This window comes from Halichoerus grypus, chromosome 13, assembly GCF_964656455.1.
Source record: "Halichoerus grypus chromosome 13, mHalGry1.hap1.1, whole genome shotgun sequence".
NCBI classification, from domain to species: domain Eukaryota; kingdom Metazoa; phylum Chordata; class Mammalia; order Carnivora; family Phocidae; genus Halichoerus; species Halichoerus grypus.
In genome coordinates, this window is record NC_135724.1 from 69,004,911 (window position 1) to 69,026,110 (window position 21,200).

The following is a 21,200-nucleotide window of genomic DNA, read 5'->3' on the forward strand; positions in this document are numbered from 1 at the left end:
CCAGTGAGGAGGCCATACCTTCTTGTGCTGAACAAAGACCTGAGACACCTGCACTCTCTCTTAGGTCAATCAGAGAACTTAAGAAACATTAGAAACACTTTTATGTAAGATAATAAATAGGTATCTCAAATGTCATATGTCCAAAAGGACCCCAGTCTTCCCCATGGCTGTGGGTGACACCTCTATCTCCCTGATTGCTCAGGTTGAAACCCCAGGAGTCATCCCTCCCCTCCTTCCTTCCATCTTGCCCTTCCACCAACCCATCAGCAAATCCTGTTGGCTCTGCCTCCAATGCGTGTCAGCATCCCACTACCCTATGGCTACCACCCTAATCCTGAACCGCCATCTTCTCTCACATAGGTGGCCTTCCTACCTGGCCTCCTGCTTGCCCACTGTCTCCACAGAAGCCAGAGTGAGCTCTTCAAAGCATGCATTAGAGAATGCCATGCCTCTGCTTAAACTCTCCAATGGCTTCTCATGGCCCACCATCAGAGTCAAATCTCAATCCTGCCCCTCAGTTGACCTCATCTGGCTCTGCCACTCTCCCCTTGGTCATTCCACTTCAGCCTGTGTGCAACCTTCCTCCTGCATGTTGAATCTGCCCATTTTTCTCTTGGCTCAGGCCTTTGTGCTTGCCCTTCTTTCTGCTTGGGTCTCTGCCTAGATCTTGGTACTTCTGGATCATCCTGCAGAGTTCAGATTCAAGGTCATTTTCTTAGAAGTCTTCTCCTACTACCTTGGCTAAGGTCCTTGTATATGCCCTGCCCCCAGAGCCTGCCTTGACACCCTCCACAACCCTTTTTTACCTTTTAAACAACACTGCATCACTATCAGAAATCTTTATCTGCTTATTGGATATCATCTGTCTCCTCCAATCAGACTGTCCACTCTTAAAGAGTAAGAACTTCACCTTGGCTCTGGAGCTGTGTCTGGAGCCTGACTTAGATGCGGATGGATGTCAGAGGAGACAGAAGATACGGTATATGGGCAAGCATCTTGGAGAAAGACCTGAAACCAAAAGTCATGTGGATGATCCACAGGAACCATTTATTGAAGGAGATGTGCAGAACGGGAAGATTTAGAAACAGATGGGCAGCAGAAGCCAGATGAGCATGCAATCTGAAGCAGAGTGGGAGAGAGGGCCTAGAGAAACTCTCTAGGTCAAAGAGGGTACCTGCAATGTCCTTGTAACCTTGGACTAGGGGTAGCAGGGAATCACTGACCAGATCCCCAGGTCTCCTTGGCAGTAGGCTCCAATACCTTAATGTTGGTATCATTGATGGGAAGCAGAGTCTCATGACAGCCTGCCTCTCTTGCCCCTGCCCTTCCCAGCAGAGCAGAAGGAAGCAGCTTTGGCATCTGCAGAGCCCAGCCACCCTCCTCCCACATTCTTGGTGCTAAATTGAGTCTTGGTGACCTGAGCAGAGCAGGCAGCACTAGCAGGTTGGTCTAGAGGACTGGATACCTGAGATGGGCCTATAGGAAGCACCAGCCAGGTGGAAGGGGAAAAAGATATTCTTGGCAAAGTGAACAGTCTATGCAAGTGAAGGGAGGCCAGAGAAAGCACAGGGCAGTAAGGCAATTAACACTGCAAATGGTTAGGAATGGCTGGGGCCCAGGGCCTGTGCATGGAGAGGGCAAGGGCCAAGAGTTAGGCAGGGGACAAATCACACAGCACCTCATACACTGTGCTCAGGAACTTGTACAAGGCCCAGTTACTCAGTGCTGTTAGGGGAAACAAGTTAAGATATGATTCAAATAACAAATGAAAATATTCTGGCAAATTATGCTTTCAAAGTCTTACGGAGAGGGGCACCTGGGTGGCTCAGTTGGTTAAGTGTCCAACTCTTGATTTCGGCTCAGGTCATGATCTTAGGATTGTGAGACTGAACCCCATGTAGGCCACTGCACTGAGTATGGAGCCTGATTAAGATTCTCTCTCTCCCTCTCTCTGTGCCCCCTCCCCATACACCTCCCTCTCTCTAAAAAAAAAAGTCTTATGGATAAAATGATTGAATCATTAATTGGGATCTTTAGTTTGTTTTTAAAAAATATTTATTTATTTATTCATTTATTTATTTATTTGAGAGACATACAGAGCGGAAAGCACGAGTGGGGTGGGAGGGGCAGAGGGAGAGAGAGAATCTCAAGCAGATTCCCTGCTGAGCAGGGAGCCCAACACGGGGCTCCATCCCAGGAAACCGAGATCATGACCCAAGCCAAAGGCAGACGCTTAACTGACTGAGCCACCCAGGTGCTCTGGGATCTTTAGTTTTAAGTGTGGTTGGAGAGATGGTCTTCACTGCAGGAAAGGCAAAAGGAATTCATGACTGTATGTCTCCCTGTGAGTATGAAATCTCTGAGTATGACACATCCACGTACAGAGGCAACAGAATAATATTTTCTTACACCCAGATATGTGTGAGGGAAGAGCATGCACACTGCATCATCTATGGCATAGTTGAGTGGATTATATTTCAAAGGGAGGAAAACAAATCAGAGCTTGCCTTTTCCCTGCATGCATGAGGGAGCTCAGACCAAATCTGCCCAGGAGGGGCAGAAAGCAAATGATACAATGGTGTGAACTCTTGAAGCACAAGAGACCCTTCTAGGGCAGCTCTTGCAAAGACAACTATGATGTGAAGGCAAGCCCTCACACTGTGTCATGCAGTGGGCATGCCAACACCTACTTACCTGTTCAGTGACTCTCTTGCAAAATACGGCAAGCCCGAAGATGGCAGCAATGGGTGGGGTCAGGTAACTCATAACTGCATGTGTATATTCAAACAGTCGCTCACTGTATTCTGTTTGTATAAAAGGGACCCAGATGATGATGACAGCAAGTAATATTATAACAAAAAACCTGTAAATTAAACCAATAGTCAATAGAAATTTGATGAGCTCCCCCCCCCCCGCCAATAAAATATTACAAGCCATGCTATTAGCTCAATTATTCCTTAGGTTAAATTCAGATGCCCATTCATAAGTTGGACAGAGGAGACAGCCACATAGGGCTGCAGATAAAAATCCTTTAACTTCTGAATAAATAAAACCAAGTGTCCATTTGCATGTTACTGGATCATGGATAGATTTTCACATTTGGAGGGTGTGTTTGGGCAGTCATGCTTAAAATTACATGGAAAAATATTAATTTCTTGAGGGTAACACATTTTAAGAAATTTTAGACCGATTAGTACAGCACATGATTTTGAAGATTTCAACAAGTTCAGAAACTTATTTAAATTTTGCTGAAAATTTTACAAAACTGAGTAGAGGCTCCAAATGTTCATTGCTTTTTCTCAGTAAAAGATTTAAAAATATGTGTTCATATATAAAATTACACTGGATCAAATGTCATCCCAAAGATGAATAAATCTTAGTTCTGTGTCAACAGGGCTTAAAAATTATTATGTAGAGTGAATGACTCTAAGCTATAAACTATTCCTTGATAGTCAAAGAAGACATAGGATGTGAATTCCCACCTTAGTAATGATGGGATATTTTGCCAGGGACTAACCCTCCTACAGATAACAATGATAAATTGAGGGCCAAATATAGCGCAACAACACTGAAGGGAGCCAAAAGCAGGCAGAAATAGGAGAGGTTTTAATCCTTGAAAAGAATAAAATCATACTGGGTGCTATCTACATTACCCGGCTTTTCTTCTGAGGGCCCTCCCTCGTCTGCATGATGTGGGTGACTAGAAGTTAGGCAGAGAGCCTCACTCTTACTAGCCTGAGGTGTCAGAAGATGGAGGTTGAGTATTCAAAGTGGTTGAAAATGTTGGGGGAAAAATTCTAGAAAGGAGGGAGCCACAGAGCAAGGAGATCCAATCTGTATATGAACTTCCCTTATGCCCTTGGCTGATCCCTGAACTATGCATGTGTGGGAAAATCTCCAAATAATCTACCAACAAGCAACTGTTGGAAGGTAGAAAAAGTTGAGCAAAGACTTCAGTGGCTGCCTACAGTGGGAGAGACAGAAATTGGGAGTTTGAATCTCACTGAGTTAAAAAAAAAAAAAAAGAAATAAGAGGACAGAAGAGAGAATGAAAGAGCATCTTTAACGTGGTAGGAAAAAATACTGTCAACCCAGAATTCTATACCCAGCAAAAATATCCTTCAAAAAAATAAAGGCAAAATAAAAACATTTTCCAATAACCAAAAACGGAGAGAATCTGTCACCAGCAGACCTGCATTATAAGACATGCTGAAGAAAATTCTTCAGAGTGAGGGGAAATGACACATATTGGAAACTCGAACCTAAAAGTTGGAATGATGAGCACCAAAAAATAAAATATATGGGTAAATATAAAATGCTACATATATATATAAATTTATTTTAAGGGCAATTGACTTCTGGGGCGCCTGGGTGGCTTGGTCGTTAAGCATCTGCCTTTAGCTCAGGTCATGATCCCAGGGTCCTGGGATCGAGCCCCACATCAGGCTCCCTGCTCTGCGGGAAGCCTGCTTCTCCCTCTCCCACTCCCCCTGCTTGTGTTCCTTCTCTCGCTGTGTCTCTCCCTGTCAAATAAATAAAATCTTAAAAAAAAAAAAAAATAAAGGCAATTGACTTCTTACAGCAAAAATTATATTGCTATCACTGTATTATGGGGTTTATTCGCACATAGGTATAAAATAGATGACAGCCATAACACAAAAGATGGAAGGGGAAAATAATACTGTTCTAAGGTATTTATGTTTTACATAAAATGATACAGTATTAACTCTAAGTAGACAAAGATAGGTTAATCATGCCTATTATAATGCCTAGAGCAACCAAAAGAAATTAAAATGGAATATTAAAAACTATTTCCAATCATATTGATGATTTGTCTATAAAGTCTTTTATGATAATTTTATTTCTATCCTCATGCCATTTGTCTCCTTTTTGTACCTTTTTGTGCAGAATAGCACCTCCAGCACAATGTTGAATAAAAGCACTTATAGTGGACATATGTGTCTAGTTCCCAATCTCAGGGGAAAATGTAAAGATTAAGTATGACACATGCTATAAGTTTTTAAATATGTATATATATTTAAAAGCCAGTGTAAAGAAATTCTTTTAAATTTTCTAAGATTTAAAAAAATAAATAGGTATTAAACATTCTAAATTCTAAATTCATCTATTGCACGACTATATGATTTTCTCCTGCTTTCAGTTAATGTAGTCAAGTACATTGATGACTTTTGAATAAAAAAAATCTATTCTTGCATTCCTGGAATAAGCCCCAGATGGTCAAGGTGTATTTTTCTTTTTATATGTTGCTGGACCTGCTAATATTTTGTTTAAAATTTCTGCATCTACGTTTCTATTGGCATGGTATGTATTTTACCATGTTTTCTTTATGCTTTCCTCAATCTTATTTTAAAGATGTCTCTCTTCAATGAAGTTTCAGGATACAAAATCAACATACAGTAGTGAAAAAAATCAGTAGTGTTTCTATACACTAACAGTAAGTTACCTGAAAAAGAAATAAAGAAAATAATCCCATTTACAATAGCATCAAAAACAATAAAATACTTAGGAATAAATTTAAGGAAGAAGGTGAAAGATTTCTACACAGAAAACTGTAAGGCATTGATGAAAGAAATTGAAAAAGACACAAATAAACAGAAGGATATCTTGTGTTCATGGACTAGACAAATCAATATTGTGAAAATGTCTATACTACCCAAAGCCATTTATGGATTCAATGCACTCCTTATCAAGATTCCAATGGCATTTTTCACAGACTTAGAATAAATAATCCTAGGGCACCTGGGTGGTTCAGTTGGTTAAGCGACTGCCTTTGGCTCAGGTCATGATCCCAGAGTCCTGGGATCGAGTCCCATGTCAGGCTCCCAGCTCAGCGGGGAGCCTGCTTCTCCCTCTGACCCTCTCCCCTCTCATGCTGTTTCTCTCTCTCAAATAAATAAATAAATAAATAAATAAATAAAATCTAAAAAAAAAAATCCTAAAATTTGTTTGGAATGACAAAAGACCCTAAGTAGCCAAAGCAGTCCTGAGAAAGAAGAACAAAGCTGGAGGTATCACATTTTTTTGATTTCAAACTCTATCACAAAGCTATAGTAATCAAAACAGTTTGGCACTGGCATAAAAACAGATGCATAAACCAATAGAACAGAATTTAAAGCCCAGAAATAAACCTATGCATATATGGTTAACTAATATCAGACAAAGGAGCCAAGAATACTCAATGAAGAAAAGACAGTCTCTTCAATAAACGGTCCTGGGAAAATAGGATATTCACATGCAAAAGAATGAAACTAGACTCCTATCTTACACCACTCACAAAAATTAACTCAAAATGGATTAAAGACTTAAATACGAGACCTGAAACCATAAAACTCTTAGAAGAAAACATAGGGGATAAGCTCTTTGATGTGGGTCTTGGCAATGGGTTTTTGGATATGTCTCCAAAGTCTCAAGCAACAAAAGCAAAAATAAACAAGTGGGATTACATCAAACTAAAAAGCTTCTGTGCAACGAAAGAAACAACAAAATCAAAAGGCAACCACAGAATGGGAGAAAACATTTGCAAACCATACATCTGATAAGGGGTTTATATCCAAAATATATAAGGAACTAATATACAACTTAAGAGCAAAACAAAACAAAATACCAAATAATCCAATTAAAAACTGGGCAAAGATTTGAATAGACATTTTTCCACAGAAGTTATTCAAATGGCCCATAGGTACATGAAACAGTGCTCAACCTCACTAATCGTCAGGGAAATGCAAATCAATACCACAGGGGGCTATCATCTCATACTTGATAGCTATTACCAAAAAGGCAAGAGATAACAAATATTGAGTACTGATGAGAATGTAGAGGAACAGGATATACTGTTGGTGGGAATGTAAATTTTTGCAGTCATTCTGCCAAACAGTATGGAGGTTCCTCAAAAAATTACAAATAGAATTACCATATAATATAGCAATACTGCCTTTGGGTATATATGCAAAGGAAACAGAATCACTGGTATGAAAAGATATTTGTACCCCCAGGCTCACTGCAGCATTATTTACAATAGCCAAACCATGGAAACAATCTAAGTGTCCACTGGCGGATGTCTGGATAAATAAACTGTGATATGTATATACAGTGGAATATTATTCAACCACAAAAAAGAAAGAAACATGGATGGACCTTGAGGGCGTTATGCTAAGTAAAATCAATCAGACAGAGGAAGACAAATACTGTATGATCTCACTTATATGTGGAATAAAAAAAAAAAAAACTCCTAGAAACAGACAGCCAATTGGACACTGCAGAGGTGGAGAGGATATGGATAAAGGAGGTTAAAAGGTACAAGCTTCCAATTTTAAGAAAAATAACTTCTGGGGATGTAATGTACAGAATGGTGATTATAGTTAGCAACACTATATTGTATATTTGGAAGTTGCTAAGACGGTGGATTTAAAAAATTCTCATCACCAGAAAAAAGTTTGTAACTATGTGTGGTGATGCATATTAACTAAACGTATTGTGGTGATCATTTCACAATATATGTATATACCAAAGTATTATGTTATACAGCTTAAACTTAATACAATATTATATGTCAATTATATCTCAATAAAACTGGAGAAAAGGTGTCTCTTCTAAGCAGGATATAGTTTTTTTTTTTTTAATAGTCTGATAATCTCAACATTTTAACCTAGGTGTTTAGTCTACTTACTTTTCATGAAATTACTGATATAATTGGGTTTATATATGCCATCTTCTTATTTGTTTTTTTTTAATTTGACCTACCTTTTATGTTCTTTTATTCTTTTAATCCTTTTGATTTCTTGAGGGCTAATCAAATATTTTATGAGTTATTTCATATTTTTCTTTAAACAAGTTGTCAGTTAAACATTTTTGAACTATTCTTTTATTGCTCAGTCTAGAGATTAGATTACATGCACCCTTGTTATATCATAGTCTGGTACAAGTTTTATTTTTTACCACATCCCAAATAATTCTAGAACCTGAGAATATTTAAGTTCCATTTAGCCTCTGCTCATTTTCTCTGCTATTCTTATTACTACATTTTGCTTCCATATGTTATAAATTCCATAGACATTTTTTTTTCCTTTTGATGTTTTCAACAGCTAATATGCATTTATATTTCCCACATATTTACTCTTTCTGGTGCTCTTCATTCTTCTCTGAAGTTCAATTCTTTTATCTGGATTATCTTCCTTCAGCTGGAAGAACTCCCTTTGGTATTTCTTACACTGAAAATCTAATGTAATAAATTCTCACAACTTGTGTTTATCTGAAAATATATTACTTCATTTTCATTTTGGAGAATATTTTTGATGGGTATTGGATTCTACATCGGCAGGTTTTCTTCCCCCTAGCACTTGAACGTGTCATTCCATTGTCTTCTGGCTTTTATAGTTTCTGTTGGAAATTCTGCTATCAGTCTCTTCAGTGCTCTCTTGAAGGTAGTGTGATTTATTTTCCTCTCACTGCTCTACAGATTTTCTCTTTATTTTCAATTTTCAGCAGTTTCACTATAATGTAGTTCAGGTATGGTTTCCTTTTTACTTATTCTACTCATAATTTGTGGAACTTGTTGAATCTCTGAATAACTATCCATCAGTTTTGGAAAATTCTTGGCCATTATCTTTTCAAAATTGCTTCTACCCAAACTGTTCCTCTCTTTCTGTGATTCCAATGTCGTATATATTATTATTCTGATTGCATTCCACATATATCTTCTTTCTGTGTGTGTGTTTCGGTTTTGATATTGTCATTCGATCCAGTGCCAATCCATTAATCATGTCGTCTGCTATATCCAATCAGTTGTTAACCCATCCATTGAGTTCTTAATTTCAGATTATTTACTTTTCAATTCTAGAAAAACCTGTTCATTTTTATAAATTTTAATTATCTGGCAAAATTCTCAAGTTTTTCATCTGTTTTGTACACTTTCCCCTCTATTTTCTTGTATATGTTAGTCATGGTTATTTTATTTATTTTTATTTATTTATTTTTTTAAAATATTTTATTTATTTATTTGAGAGAGAGAGAGAGTGAGAGAGAGAGCCCAAGAGGGGGTAGGGTCAGAGGGAGAAGCAGACTCCCTGCTGAGCAGGGAGCCTGACGTGGGACTCAATCCCGGGATTCTGGGATCATGACCTGAGCCGAAGGCAGTCGCTTAACCAACTGAGCCACCCAGGCACCCAGTCATGGTTATTTTAAAGTCTTAGTCAGCTAACTTCACCTGTTGATTTTCATATATATATTATTAGTATAAACATAGTGGTAAGGGAGGGCATTCTTGCCTCTTCCTTTCTAGTTCCTTCATTAGGCATGATATTGGGTTTTAGGGTGATCTAGACATGTTTTATCATGTTGAAAGTTACCTATTTTACCAAATACTTTTTCATCATCTGGGAATAGATACACATGATTTTACTCTTTTGATTATTAATATGGTGAGTTATATTACTACATTTCCTAATATTGAACAATCTTGTATTTCTGGAAGAAAGTCCCAATTGGTAATGTGATATCATTCTTTTAACATTCTTCTAATTTATTGTTAGATCTGTGTCTAATATCTTATTTACAATTTTTGCATTGGTATATAAAAGTGAGATTAATCTTTAGTTGTAATTTTTGGTGCTATTTTTGTTAGGCTTGCCTGCATACATTTCTTGAGTCTCATAAAATGAATTTAAGTCTTCTTTTTTTCTCCCCATGTTATAACAATTTAAATAAAATTGGTATCTGTTTCTTAAAATTTCTCAGAAAAGTGATTTTAAACTATGGAGTGCTAATCACATGTAAAAACAAACTCAAATGCAGGGGTTAGACAGATTAAATAAATGAACAATATGCACCCTGATGTGAGATAAAAGAAGTATCTCAGATATAATGTAGGCCAAGTTAAATGTGTGTGTGCCAGATGTGGTCTGTGGGCAGCCAATGTGAAACCCTACGGAATAAAGCCAGGAACCATGTTTTATACATATACACCCCCACTCCATGCTAGCATGGTGCCATGTGGCATCATGGTTAACAGCATGGCCCTGACATGGACACGTTCTCCTACTTCTACTATGTGATCTCAGGTAGACCAATTTCCTCCTCTGAGCAACTTCCCCCACATTGGTACAATGAGAATAAGAACAGTGAAACTTACCTTTAAAGGTTGTCATGAGGACTAAATGAGACAATGAGATAATTATGTAAATTTCCCCACAGGACTATTTTGGGGGGTATATTAAAAAATGCTAGCATTTTTTAAATCATTGTGATTATTACTTATTTTTTTCCCAAATGGAAACATGTTTCTTTGTGATTATAAAAACAACACATCTTCATTGCAGAACTGTGGGAAAAAAGTACAACCATACCGTATTTAAACAAGATAATTCTACATACAGTATGATAGCCTAAATTTTTCACATAATCCCTTCTGGTGGGCATTGTTTTCATTGACAGCAGTAACTAGTGCGGTTAGAGGAGTCCTTCACCTTCCTGTTACCATGAGCTCCTGTTCAGTGGCCATAGGCCGAATCTGGTTATAGATGTCCGTTGTGAACAGGGCTCTGGCACAGTTGAAAATAGAAGTCAAGGAGGACATGAGAGAGGCCCACAGTGCGGACAGCATCAAGCCTCGTATGTCTGGAAGAGAAGGGACATTTTCTGGACCTCCAGCTCTCTGGCTATGCCAGGAGATGCCTTAGGCCTCCTAAGGCACTTTTCTACATACTACAAAACATTTATATTTTATTTGGAGTGGCATTCCATCTAAGATAGATTAAAGCATTACATTTGTCCTTGCTTCTTGATGAGACTTGCTAGTTTCCTGCTGTGTCTTTATGTAATAAGGAGAGCTGATATCTCTTGAGTGGTTACTTTGTGCCAGATTATTTCCTTAGGCATTAGCCTGTAGGATCCTCCCTACAGCCCTGTGAGATGGGCACCATTGCTGCCCCCACTTGTACACACGAGAAGTCAGAGGTTCAGAGAAGGTTTGGAATGGAGGCAAGGGATGTGACTCCTTGTGCCTCAGGTCCTCATCTGTAAAGTGGGCATAAAGGTACCTCCCACACAGGGCTGTTATTAAGATGAAGATAAATTAAGCAGATGGGTTAACATAATGCTTAACAGAGAGCAAGCACTCGTGAAGTGTGAACTATAAACATAACAATCTAGTGTTTTCACCTGAAAGGCTGCCATACTGCAGAGACTTTGCTCCACAGAGAGATTTCTATGTATTGATGGTTGAGCCTAAGGGTAGAGGGTAACTGGGGCCCGAGCTGGAGGCCCACAGCAGCAAGACCCCCCACTGTATTTGGTGGGCTACTTGGCCAGGCAAAGGCTGGTGTCCTTGCATCTACTTCCTTTCAGGTGCCCTGCAGCCTACCCTCACTCAAAGTCCAGGGTGCTCGAGGACAGGCTTAGCTGCAGAACGTGGACAACTTCCTTTCTGAACCGTGGGGATTTCCTTGGGTCAGATTCCCATCTCTACTGGATTTTTATGGAGATGTCTCAACTTTGATCTCTAGAGCTCCTATTGATCTTCAGAGTTAATGCGGGATTAAAAAAAATGATACTATTTGTTTGGCCTTTTCTCTGGGATTTGGGGAAACAGCTGAGATGAATGCATGGGCTCACTGTCGATCTGCAGTGAAAGCCATCTCCCTGGTGGTGAGCTACCCATCTCTCTAGGCCCCCACTGGACATGAGCTCTGTGAGAGCGGGGCTACGTCTTGCTCATCAATGCATTCTCATGGCTTAGGACCATGTCTAGCACAGAGTGGAGCCCTCCTGTGGAATGAATGCGCAAAGGCACGAGCTAAGCCGGGGAAGTGAACAATGCAAATCGTGGGCACAGGCTGTGTGAGAGCATGTGCACCTTGTGTGAGTGTGTGAGAAATGAAGAGGGAGGAGGCCCGGCTCCTTCCCTTAGGGCAAGCGAGACTCCCTTTACATCACTGATATCCCCCCTACTGCACAGCCAACATTTCTACCCAGAAAGATGAGCTGCCTGGTAGATAAGCCACCCTCAGCTCCTTTGCTCCTAACCATCCACTTAAAGACTGAGGGCACAGGCTCCAATGGGGACACAGATCGTGGGGGGTCCATCTCTTACCTTCAGGCAGCAGCTCTACCACTAGCACTGGGTAGGCGATGGAGCTGCACCCAGTTCTGATGCCACAGTACTTCTCACATATTGAAGGTACAACACATGCCACTTTATCTGTAAGAGAGATCAGTCATACCAATGTGTCAGCCTTAGAGCTCTAAAATCTGAGTGGAGGGAAAGGGAAGCAAAGTAGGCAATCCTGTGTGGATGTCAGATTCTTGATCTACTGGTGACTGCTCCAATTCATGATCCTACACACTCCTCAAGAGCTTGGGGCTGGGAGTTAGGTGCCTAGGAGCCAGATGAATCAGTGCTTCTACCAATTTACTGCTTGACCCCAAGCATGTCAATGTGACCTAGACAAGCCTTTCAGGGACCGCCACTGGGTATCAGGAAAGCAGACAGATTATTCATCCCCTATTAATGTGTGAGCAACCCATAACCTTACTTGCTTAGCCTTCATAGGGGTGTTACTTCAGAGTATTTGGGAAGAAATTCTGGACAAAGGGATGTAAAGGGAGTGAATGTGATATGTCCTTCAGGAGCTTAAATTAGGGATATAAAGTTACCATCTGAGAAAAAAAACCCAAAACGACAAATCAACCTAGATGACGAAGAAGCAGGATATTGCCCTGGTTTATGGGTAGAGCAAGCTATTTGACTGGGGACAGTTCTCCAGCTTAAGCACTGGTTACCAAACATTTTGAGGAAGACTAAAAACTCAGGGGCAGCTGCATCCATTTACATCTGCCCACTCTCCTTGCCTCCTACTTTGGGTAACAGAACCTCCGTGATACTTGGGGTAGTGTAAGAAGGGCCCAGGAACCAGGCCTGGCCATTCTGGAAATTCCTTCTCCTTGGCCACAATGACCGGTCCCTATCACTCAAGTGAGTTCACTAAGACTCATCTGGGATTTTTGCTGGAACAGCTGGGGAAGGAAACACTTGGTGGGAGTTGTTGAGCTTGTGGGATAGAGGCCTGGTGCTGCTGGCAACCACCTTGCCACCAGATGGCCTGAGGGTAACACTAGCTCTGAAGGAAGAGGAGCTAAAAAGGTACACATCATGTTCAACCAAGAACCCCAAATAATACAGTGGCCTACATGGAAAACCAGATTTTGAGAATCACACGTTGGCAGTTGGCAGTGTCTGGCCCCCAGCTCTGGCCAGGGGAGAGACCCAGAATCTAGGGCCAAGAGCATTTTGGTTATTGGAAAAGCATACTCTTCCAGGAACAGGGACAGGTGCCAAGCTTCCGTGATAAATGGCTTTCTGGCTTTATACACCTGGCATGTGCAAATGGATATGTGAGTCTGGCCATTTCTGAGGGTTAGAGACAAGTGGTTCCAGGTTCTTCTCACCCTAAGGGCTCCCCATCAGTGCATTCCATCAACTCTGTTCACCCCTTGGTCAGAAGGCTGGAGAGAGTCTGGGTTCTTGAAACCCACTCTTTCTTTCCCCCCTCCCTTAGCAGCTTCCTCTCTAGAGTCCAAGATACATGTGATTCTGTCGGGGCTCCTTCCTCAGTGAGTAGGGCGATCCGTGCTGTGGAGTGGGGTAGGGTGGGGTGGGGAGGCAGGTCTGCAAAGCCCAGGGCACTCTGGGGGTCCTAGAGAGCACAATAGCATATTTCCTAACCTATGAGGAGGTACCACCTATGAGATCGCAAAATGCCACCTGGCAGCCAAAGACCAAATCTGGGAATGTTGAAACAAAGTCTTTCTCTCTGTTAAAGCTGGAAGGGAGTTAGGATTAAAAAAAAGAGGCATGTCTTGGGGCAGACTGAAGGATGAATTAGGCTTAGAGATGTCTCCTACACTTATTACTTAGCAGTAACCAGTGTTTTACATTCTGTTTGGCCTTGTCAAAGTTCAGCAGCAGAAGACTCCCATGGAAGCCACCTGCTTTGACCCAGTGGCTGCACCTATCAGAAAAAGTGCTCCGTGTAGGTTTAATGAATAAACAAACCAGATACCCTGAGAGACAGTACAGCTAGTAAAACTAGGTTGAAATGGGAATGAGATATATCCACAGAGTTATGATAGCTCATTAAGGGAAACAGATATTTTGCTAGCATTTAATGGAAAGAACATGGGCCTGAGTCAGACCCACTTTGGGGGTTTACATTGAGCTCCCCCGCTGACATTTCTCATCTGTTCCATGAGGCTACAAAAGCCCACCTCAAGGTCTGAGTGAGCAGTGACAGCATCTGTCAGGTCCCCAGCACAGTGCCTGGCACGTGTGCCATGCTGATGCACACAATTCAAGGGGAGCAAGTAACCTTCCTGCAGACCGTGCCTCCAAGCCCTGGCAGAGACTGGGCTCCGGCTGCATGGAACATTGGTCGGCTCTTCCCTATCTGAACTTCTCTCATGGAATTTCTCTCTTGCCACCTACATCCATGGTCTCTGCCAGACTTCTGTTTGGCTGCACTCTTAATCTGAACCCTTTAGCTCCCTTGAAAACAATCTGGGGCATCTCAATCCCCATACTGTGGGAGGCCTGATGACCCCAAATACTCTCTAAGGTCTCTCTTAAGAAAAGAGAAGTTGATCAGTGTGAACACATCAGAATTAAGGATTTACCCGGGAACAAGAAATGGCTGATCATTCCCGGCATCACTATGCTGAACATGGGCAGCAGCTTCAGGCACCCACAAAGGACGCAGCCGCCTTTCACGTGAGACATGTTCTTCCCTGCCAGGCATCGCTGGACAAAAATCTGCCAAGGAAACACAGATGGGTGAGGGAGGGGGTGATGGCTCTAGCAGAGTGCATCAAGCCTGGGCCACCTCAGCACAGCGACAGGACAGTTGTGACCTGCCGCGGCAGCAGGATGTGCCCTCTGGTGGGTTTTTGCTGAGCTGCTCACCCCAATCATCCAGGCATCTCCAGGGCATCCAGGGCCAGGGGAGGCGCATGTGACCAATGAGCATGTTTTGCTCAGTGCACAGTTGCCTGAGGGGACGGGAATGGCGTGCGTGACCTTGGCCTCGTTAGCACTGCACACCAATTACGGAGGCACAGTGCTTACAAGCTGTGCCCTGGCAAGGACAAGACTCCCTCCTAGAGGCCAGAGACTGCCCCTGCCAGGCAGAAGGAAGAGGGTCCTTGTGACATCAATCAAAGCAAAGGTGGCTCCCTGGCCCATAAAGAGTTTTTAGAACTGGGACTGACTTCATTCATCTAAATTGAAATGAACTAGCATAGATATTTCAAATGCAAAATCTCCTAGGAGATGTTTCACAACCCATTTCATGGTGCTCCTACCATAAGCAGTGTGCGCTCAGGCCGAAGAGAACGGTATAGCTGGCAGGTGGAGAAGCATTTAAGAAAGTGCATAAAGACATGGTCCAGTGCATCACAACAATGCAATATTATGTATGTACTAAAAGTATGTTTCTGAAGAAAATTTAGATAATGGGAAAAGTGCTCACAGTGTGATAGTAACTAAGAAGCATACAGGATAACAGCAGCATATACACCGAGACTCTACACTGAGAAAAAAGTGCACAGGAATAAACTGACATAATAGGGATTCACGCTGGCATGGTGAAATTAACAGGCAGGACTGTCATTTTCCTCTTTAGGTTTTCTTTATTTTTCAAATGCATCATTTTAATACCAGGAGGAAGAACCCCAAAGTGGTTCTCCTCAAGCACTAGGTACTGCTTCTTGAGAGATCCACTGGCACCCTGTTGCTAACGGCTCAGTGTACTTGGGCTTCTGCAGAGCAGGTAGGGGTGGGCAGCCAGGCTGCACTTCCTGGTCTTTGCTTAGTCCCATGCACATAAGAGATGGTCTCTCAAGGGAGGGAATGAAGGAGTAGGGCAAGGGCAGAAATGTGACTCTCGTTCTGAGGGAAGGGTGATTATAAAGGCAATGTAGAAATCCCATGTAGAAAGCTCTAAGCACTGTTGTATATTGTCATATATTACAAAGTGGGGCAAGGAGAGGATTATTGTTTAAAATGGTAGTGGGGAAAGTTAACAGTTTTCCTTCCATCAGTTTGTTTGCCTCTCTTTTAATTAACAATTTTTCTTAAGTCATTTTCTGTACTAGTTAGAAGTTATATATTCCATTTCTGTGTTTTTTTTTTAAAGATTTATTTATTTATTTAGTTGAGGTGGGGAAGGGCAGAGGGGGGAGGGAGAGAGAGAATCTCAAGCAGACTCCACGCTGAATGTGGAGCTCAACGCGAGCCTCGATCTCATGACCCTGACATCATGACCTGAGCCGAAATCAAGAGTTGGACGCTTAACCGACTGAGCCACCCAGGCACCCGACTACTTCTGTGTTTTTAATAATGATCCTTAAAATTTTCACATAGATACAATTTCGAGTCTAAAGTAAATCAACATCCCCACGCTTCTGAACAATTTAGAGTCCACAGACAGATTTAACTCCAAACAGTGGTACAATATTTTAGTTTTGTCCTGTTTTTCACTTCTTGTATTTGTAATTATTATTTTTCAGCCCATTTTCTCATGTACCTGTTAATATCTTTGCTAACTATTCCTTCTTGCTCATGAGTATTACCTTTTTCTTTATTTACATCTTTCAGTCCTTCTTTAGGGAAGGTTGTGTCTTGATTTTGCCCTTGGTCATGAATAAGACCTCAGCTGGGCATGTACTTTAGAGGTGACATTTTCCTCAATGACTTTGAAAATTTTACTCCTCTACCTTTGGGTTACATTGTTGAAGCTGAGAAGTTTATTGCTGGCATAACTGTCTTCTTTTTATCAGTAATCTTTCCTCTCAGGTGCCTTTCAAAGTCTTCTCCTTGTCTTTGATGTTCTGAACTTTCATTATGGTTTCATTCCATTTCTTTGTGTGGATTTGTAAATTATTTCTGCTTGATTCACTGTGATTCTGGAATCTGATGCTTCCTGCTCTTTCAGCAATTGTAAAAATTCTCTGCCACTTTCTCTTAAAATATTGCTTCTCTCTCCTTTTCTTCTGGAACTCCAATGAGGTGTATTTTAATACTGATTCTCTCTTCCATGTCACTTTGTTTCTCTTTCACACTTTCCAGTTTTGTGCTTTCTATTTCTTCAGTTCTTGCTTTCAGATGACTATTTTTTCCCTTCAGTGTGTTTAATCTGTTATTTTTTAAAAGTTTATTTATTTATTTAAGTAATCTCTACACCCAATGTGCGGTTCAGACTCATGATGGAGATCAAGAGTCGTGTGCTCCTCCCACCGAGCCAGTCAGGCGTCCCTTTAATCTGCTATTTTAACAGTTACTAAGTTTCACATTTCAATGAGCATAGTTTTCATTTTTAGAAGTTTGAGTTTTCATATCTGTTTTTGATAGAATGGCGTTAAGGTTTTCAGGTCCATTTTTATTTCTTTATTTTTAAAAAGATTTTATTTATTTATTTTTCAGAGAGATAGAGAGAGACAGAGAGAGAGAGGGAGAGAGAACAGCAGGCAGAGGGAGAAGGAGGATCCCCGCTGAGCAAAGAGCCCAATGTGGGGCTTGATCCCAGGACCCTGGGATCATGACCTGAGCCAAAGGCAGATGTTTCACCAACTGAGCCACCAAGGCATTCCTTTTATTTCTTTCTTTTTTTTTTTTTTTTTTTCAAAGATTTTATTTATTTTCTTGACAGAGAGAGACATAGCGAGAGCAGGAACACAAGCAGGGGGAGTGGGAGAGGGAGAAGCAGGCTTCCTGCAGAGCGGGGAGCCCGATGTGGGACTCGATCCCAGGACTCCGGGATCATGACCTGAGCCGAAGGCAGACGCTTAACGACTGAGCCACCCAGGCGCCCCCTTTTATTTCTTTAAACATGCTTTTTTGTTTGTTTGTTTTTGGTATCTAATACCTTGATTTTCTGAAATTTGGGGGTACTAATTCAGCTGTTTCTTGCTCAAGGTGGTTTGATTCTTTTATATTTTCTAATTTTGGTTTAGAGGCTCATGTTGAGCAGGCATTTATTTATGGGAATCCTGCAAGACCTTGGTTGAGGGTGCATCCCTCCAGGGAAATTCCACCATTACTCTAGCCAGGTTGGTATGTAAAAATTTTGGATGAGTTTATGTTCATTTCTTCCCATGGGGTTTCCCTGACCATACAGGGAATTAAGTTAAGTTAAAACTTTAAATTAAAACCCCAAATGTATAGGAAGGCCAACCTGACCTTGTGAATCTTCAAGGGAGACTTCTTTCCTCCTCCTGGGACTCAGGTTGGGGCATTTTGTTTCTCCTTGCTAGTGGGCAGATATTTTCCTGGTCTATCTTTTCACTGAGGTTACAGCCTTCACTATTCAATACTCATGAACTCAAGGCCTTTCTCCTGTTCTCACCTGGCCAGTTAAATCTAAGCTTTGGAAATCCCGGCTTGGTAAATGCTGTCAGGGCACCATCAGTGTCCCCGCCAGCTTAACTCTCTTGAGTTCAGTTCTTTGTTTTTTTCAGTCTCCGGAGATTTTCTTCATTTCTTATGAGCTTTGCTATGACTATAAAAAGATGTTTGTTACATTTTACCCAGTATAACTAGCAAATTTTGTTTTGGGAGGTAGTTCAGGAAATCTAGTTTACCCACTGTCAGATGTGGAAGGCCAGGGGCAACTTTTAAAGTTGTAGAAGAAATTGAAAAGAAAAATATAGAAAAATTTTCTTATCGTCTAGGTAAGTAGCATCATTAAACATATAATAAATAGATGGGCAGGAATACAAATTAAAAAAAACCCAGAGCTACTGCTCTGGATATCATCTTGTTTCTTGTCCATCCATTCACTACATTTTAAAGACCTATCAGTGTTGCTATGTATCATCTAGTCCATTGCTCCTATGACTGCATAGTATTCCACAGTATTACTGCCCCCCCCGACCCCACCATTTTATCTACCCACTTTGGAGTAACAAGCACAATCAACACTGTGATCAATGCCTCATATATAGTCCATCATGAACTTGCATGAGGATATTTTAGGTAGCTTCCAAGGAACACCACTGCTAGCTTAGAATACAATATACTTACTTTTATCAAATACTGCTGGATTACCTTCCAGAATAGATTGCACCAGTCTATACTTCCACCAGGAGTACACGAGGGTTCTTAAACATCCACAATCTCTCCAAACTTGGCATTATCAATCTTTCTAATTTTTGTCAGTCTTCTTGTGGTTTTAAGTTGCACTTCCCTCATAACTGGGTTATATGCTTGTTTTATGCTTGTTTGGATTTCCTTTTTTATAAATTGCCTGTCATTATCTTTTGTCCACATACCTACTGGAGCTCCCTTTTTTTGTGGATTTGCTATTAGTCTCTTGTTCATAATAAACATTTCTAATAATCTTCTCTAATCTGTCATCTGTCAATTTTGTCTATAGTACTTTATTAAAAAGTACTTATATGTAATGTGATCAAATCAATATGATTTGTACTCCCCCCACTCTGTCTCAAAAATATTCTGTTATCCTCCCTTAAATATCTAGCTTTACTTTCCACATTTAAGTCTTTAACCCACCCAAAGTCCACCTTTGTACTAAGTGTTAGGTGGGGGTGAAGTGTTGTTACTCCTAATAGTCAGTCAGGTCTTCTAACAACATCAAAGAGTATGTATCTCCCCATTGATTTCTAAAGCCTCCTTGGATACATATTAAATTCCTATAAGTACAAGAATCTGCCTGACCTCTTTATTCTGTTCCACGAGTCTGTGTGTCTATTCTTGGATGTTTCAAACTGTTTTTATTGCTGCTACTTTGTAGATGTTTAAAATCTGGTTTGGCAAGTTCTCCCCCTTTGTTCTTCAGTTTCAAACTTGAGCTAGCGATTTGTGGCATTTTCTTCTTCCATAAAATGTTTAAATCTTTTTTTTTTAAATCATTATATAACACATGAAAGCACACTGTAGCACATTAAGAGCATATACTATAACAACTATCCAAATTCAGATGGAACATTGCAGGTACCCCAGAAGCCTTTCTGTGTTTTTTTTTTTTTTTTTTTTTGTAAAAATTGAGGTGAAATTCATGTACTATATAAATCACCATTTTAAAGAATTCAGTAGCCTTCATTGCATTCCCAATCTTATGCAATCACCACTTCTCTCTAGTTTCAAAACTTTTCATCACCTCGGAAGAACACCCATATTCATTAAGCTGCCCCCCCTCCATTTCTCCTCTCCCAGCCCCTGGCAAGCACTAATTGAATTTCTGTCTCTATGGATTTGCCTACTCTGGACATTTTGTATAAAGGGAATCATACAATAGATGATCATTTGTGTCTGGCTTCTTCCACTTAGAATAATGTTTTCGAGATCCATTCAAGCTATAGCATGTGTAGTACTTCATTCCTTTTTATGGCTGAATAATATTCCAATGAATGGATACACATTCTATTTATTCATTCATTCACGAGTGAACATCTGGGTTGTTTCCCACCTTGTGGTAATTATAAATAATGCTGCCACATGTGACTTATTTTTTCATCTCAACCCCTTCCCTTGCTCCAGAAATGACTGCTTTCATGACTTTATTTCTTCCTGGCTTTTCTTTATAATTTTTTTTGCCACTTACTGTGTATTCCTAAATGACATAAGTTAGCACTGCCTGTGGTAAACTTTATAAAAATGTAATCATGCAGTGCCTAGGCATCTGTGTCTATCTTCTTTTATTTGGCATCAAGCTTGAAGATCATCCATATTATTGTGTGTAGCTGTACTTCCTTTTTCTTTCTTTATTGCCTTTGCACTATATGAATATTTCACAGTATATTTAATGATCTACCATTGATAGTGAGCCATATTTTTTTTAGAACAAGTTTGAGTCCTTAAAAAATCCAACTGAAATACTGATTGGTTGCATTTAATTTATGGATGCAGTTGGGGAGAACTGACATATTTTTCATTCCAAAAAGACTGTGCTTTTTAGATAATGATAGTGAAGAAGAAAAAAAAAATGAAAATAGTTGATGTGTTATAGATGGGGCTGTGAAATTCCTTTCAAACAGAATTTCTTATCAAGTTCTTTAGGCAATAAATAAAGACTGGAAGGGACCCCTGATCACTGAGTGCAGACAGGCCAACTGTTGCCTGTTGTTGTAGAGACTGGGAAAGCCTGGAATGCACTGAGGACCACCAGCCTCCAATG

At 40.5% G+C, this 21,200-nt stretch overlaps 1 protein-coding gene across 1 annotated transcript in view; it reads right to left on the minus strand.

Moving 5' to 3' along the window:
- The window catches only part of LOC118526483 (sodium/glucose cotransporter 1-like), a 60,345-nt gene that overhangs the window by 5,685 nt on the left and 33,460 nt on the right, over positions 1-21,200 (minus strand). Inside the window, 4 exon segments of the mRNA XM_036077737.2 lie at positions 2,695-2,863; positions 10,482-10,632; positions 12,107-12,214; positions 14,686-14,821. Coding sequence (XP_035933630.2) covers positions 2,695-2,863; positions 10,482-10,632; positions 12,107-12,214; positions 14,686-14,821 — 564 coding nt within the window.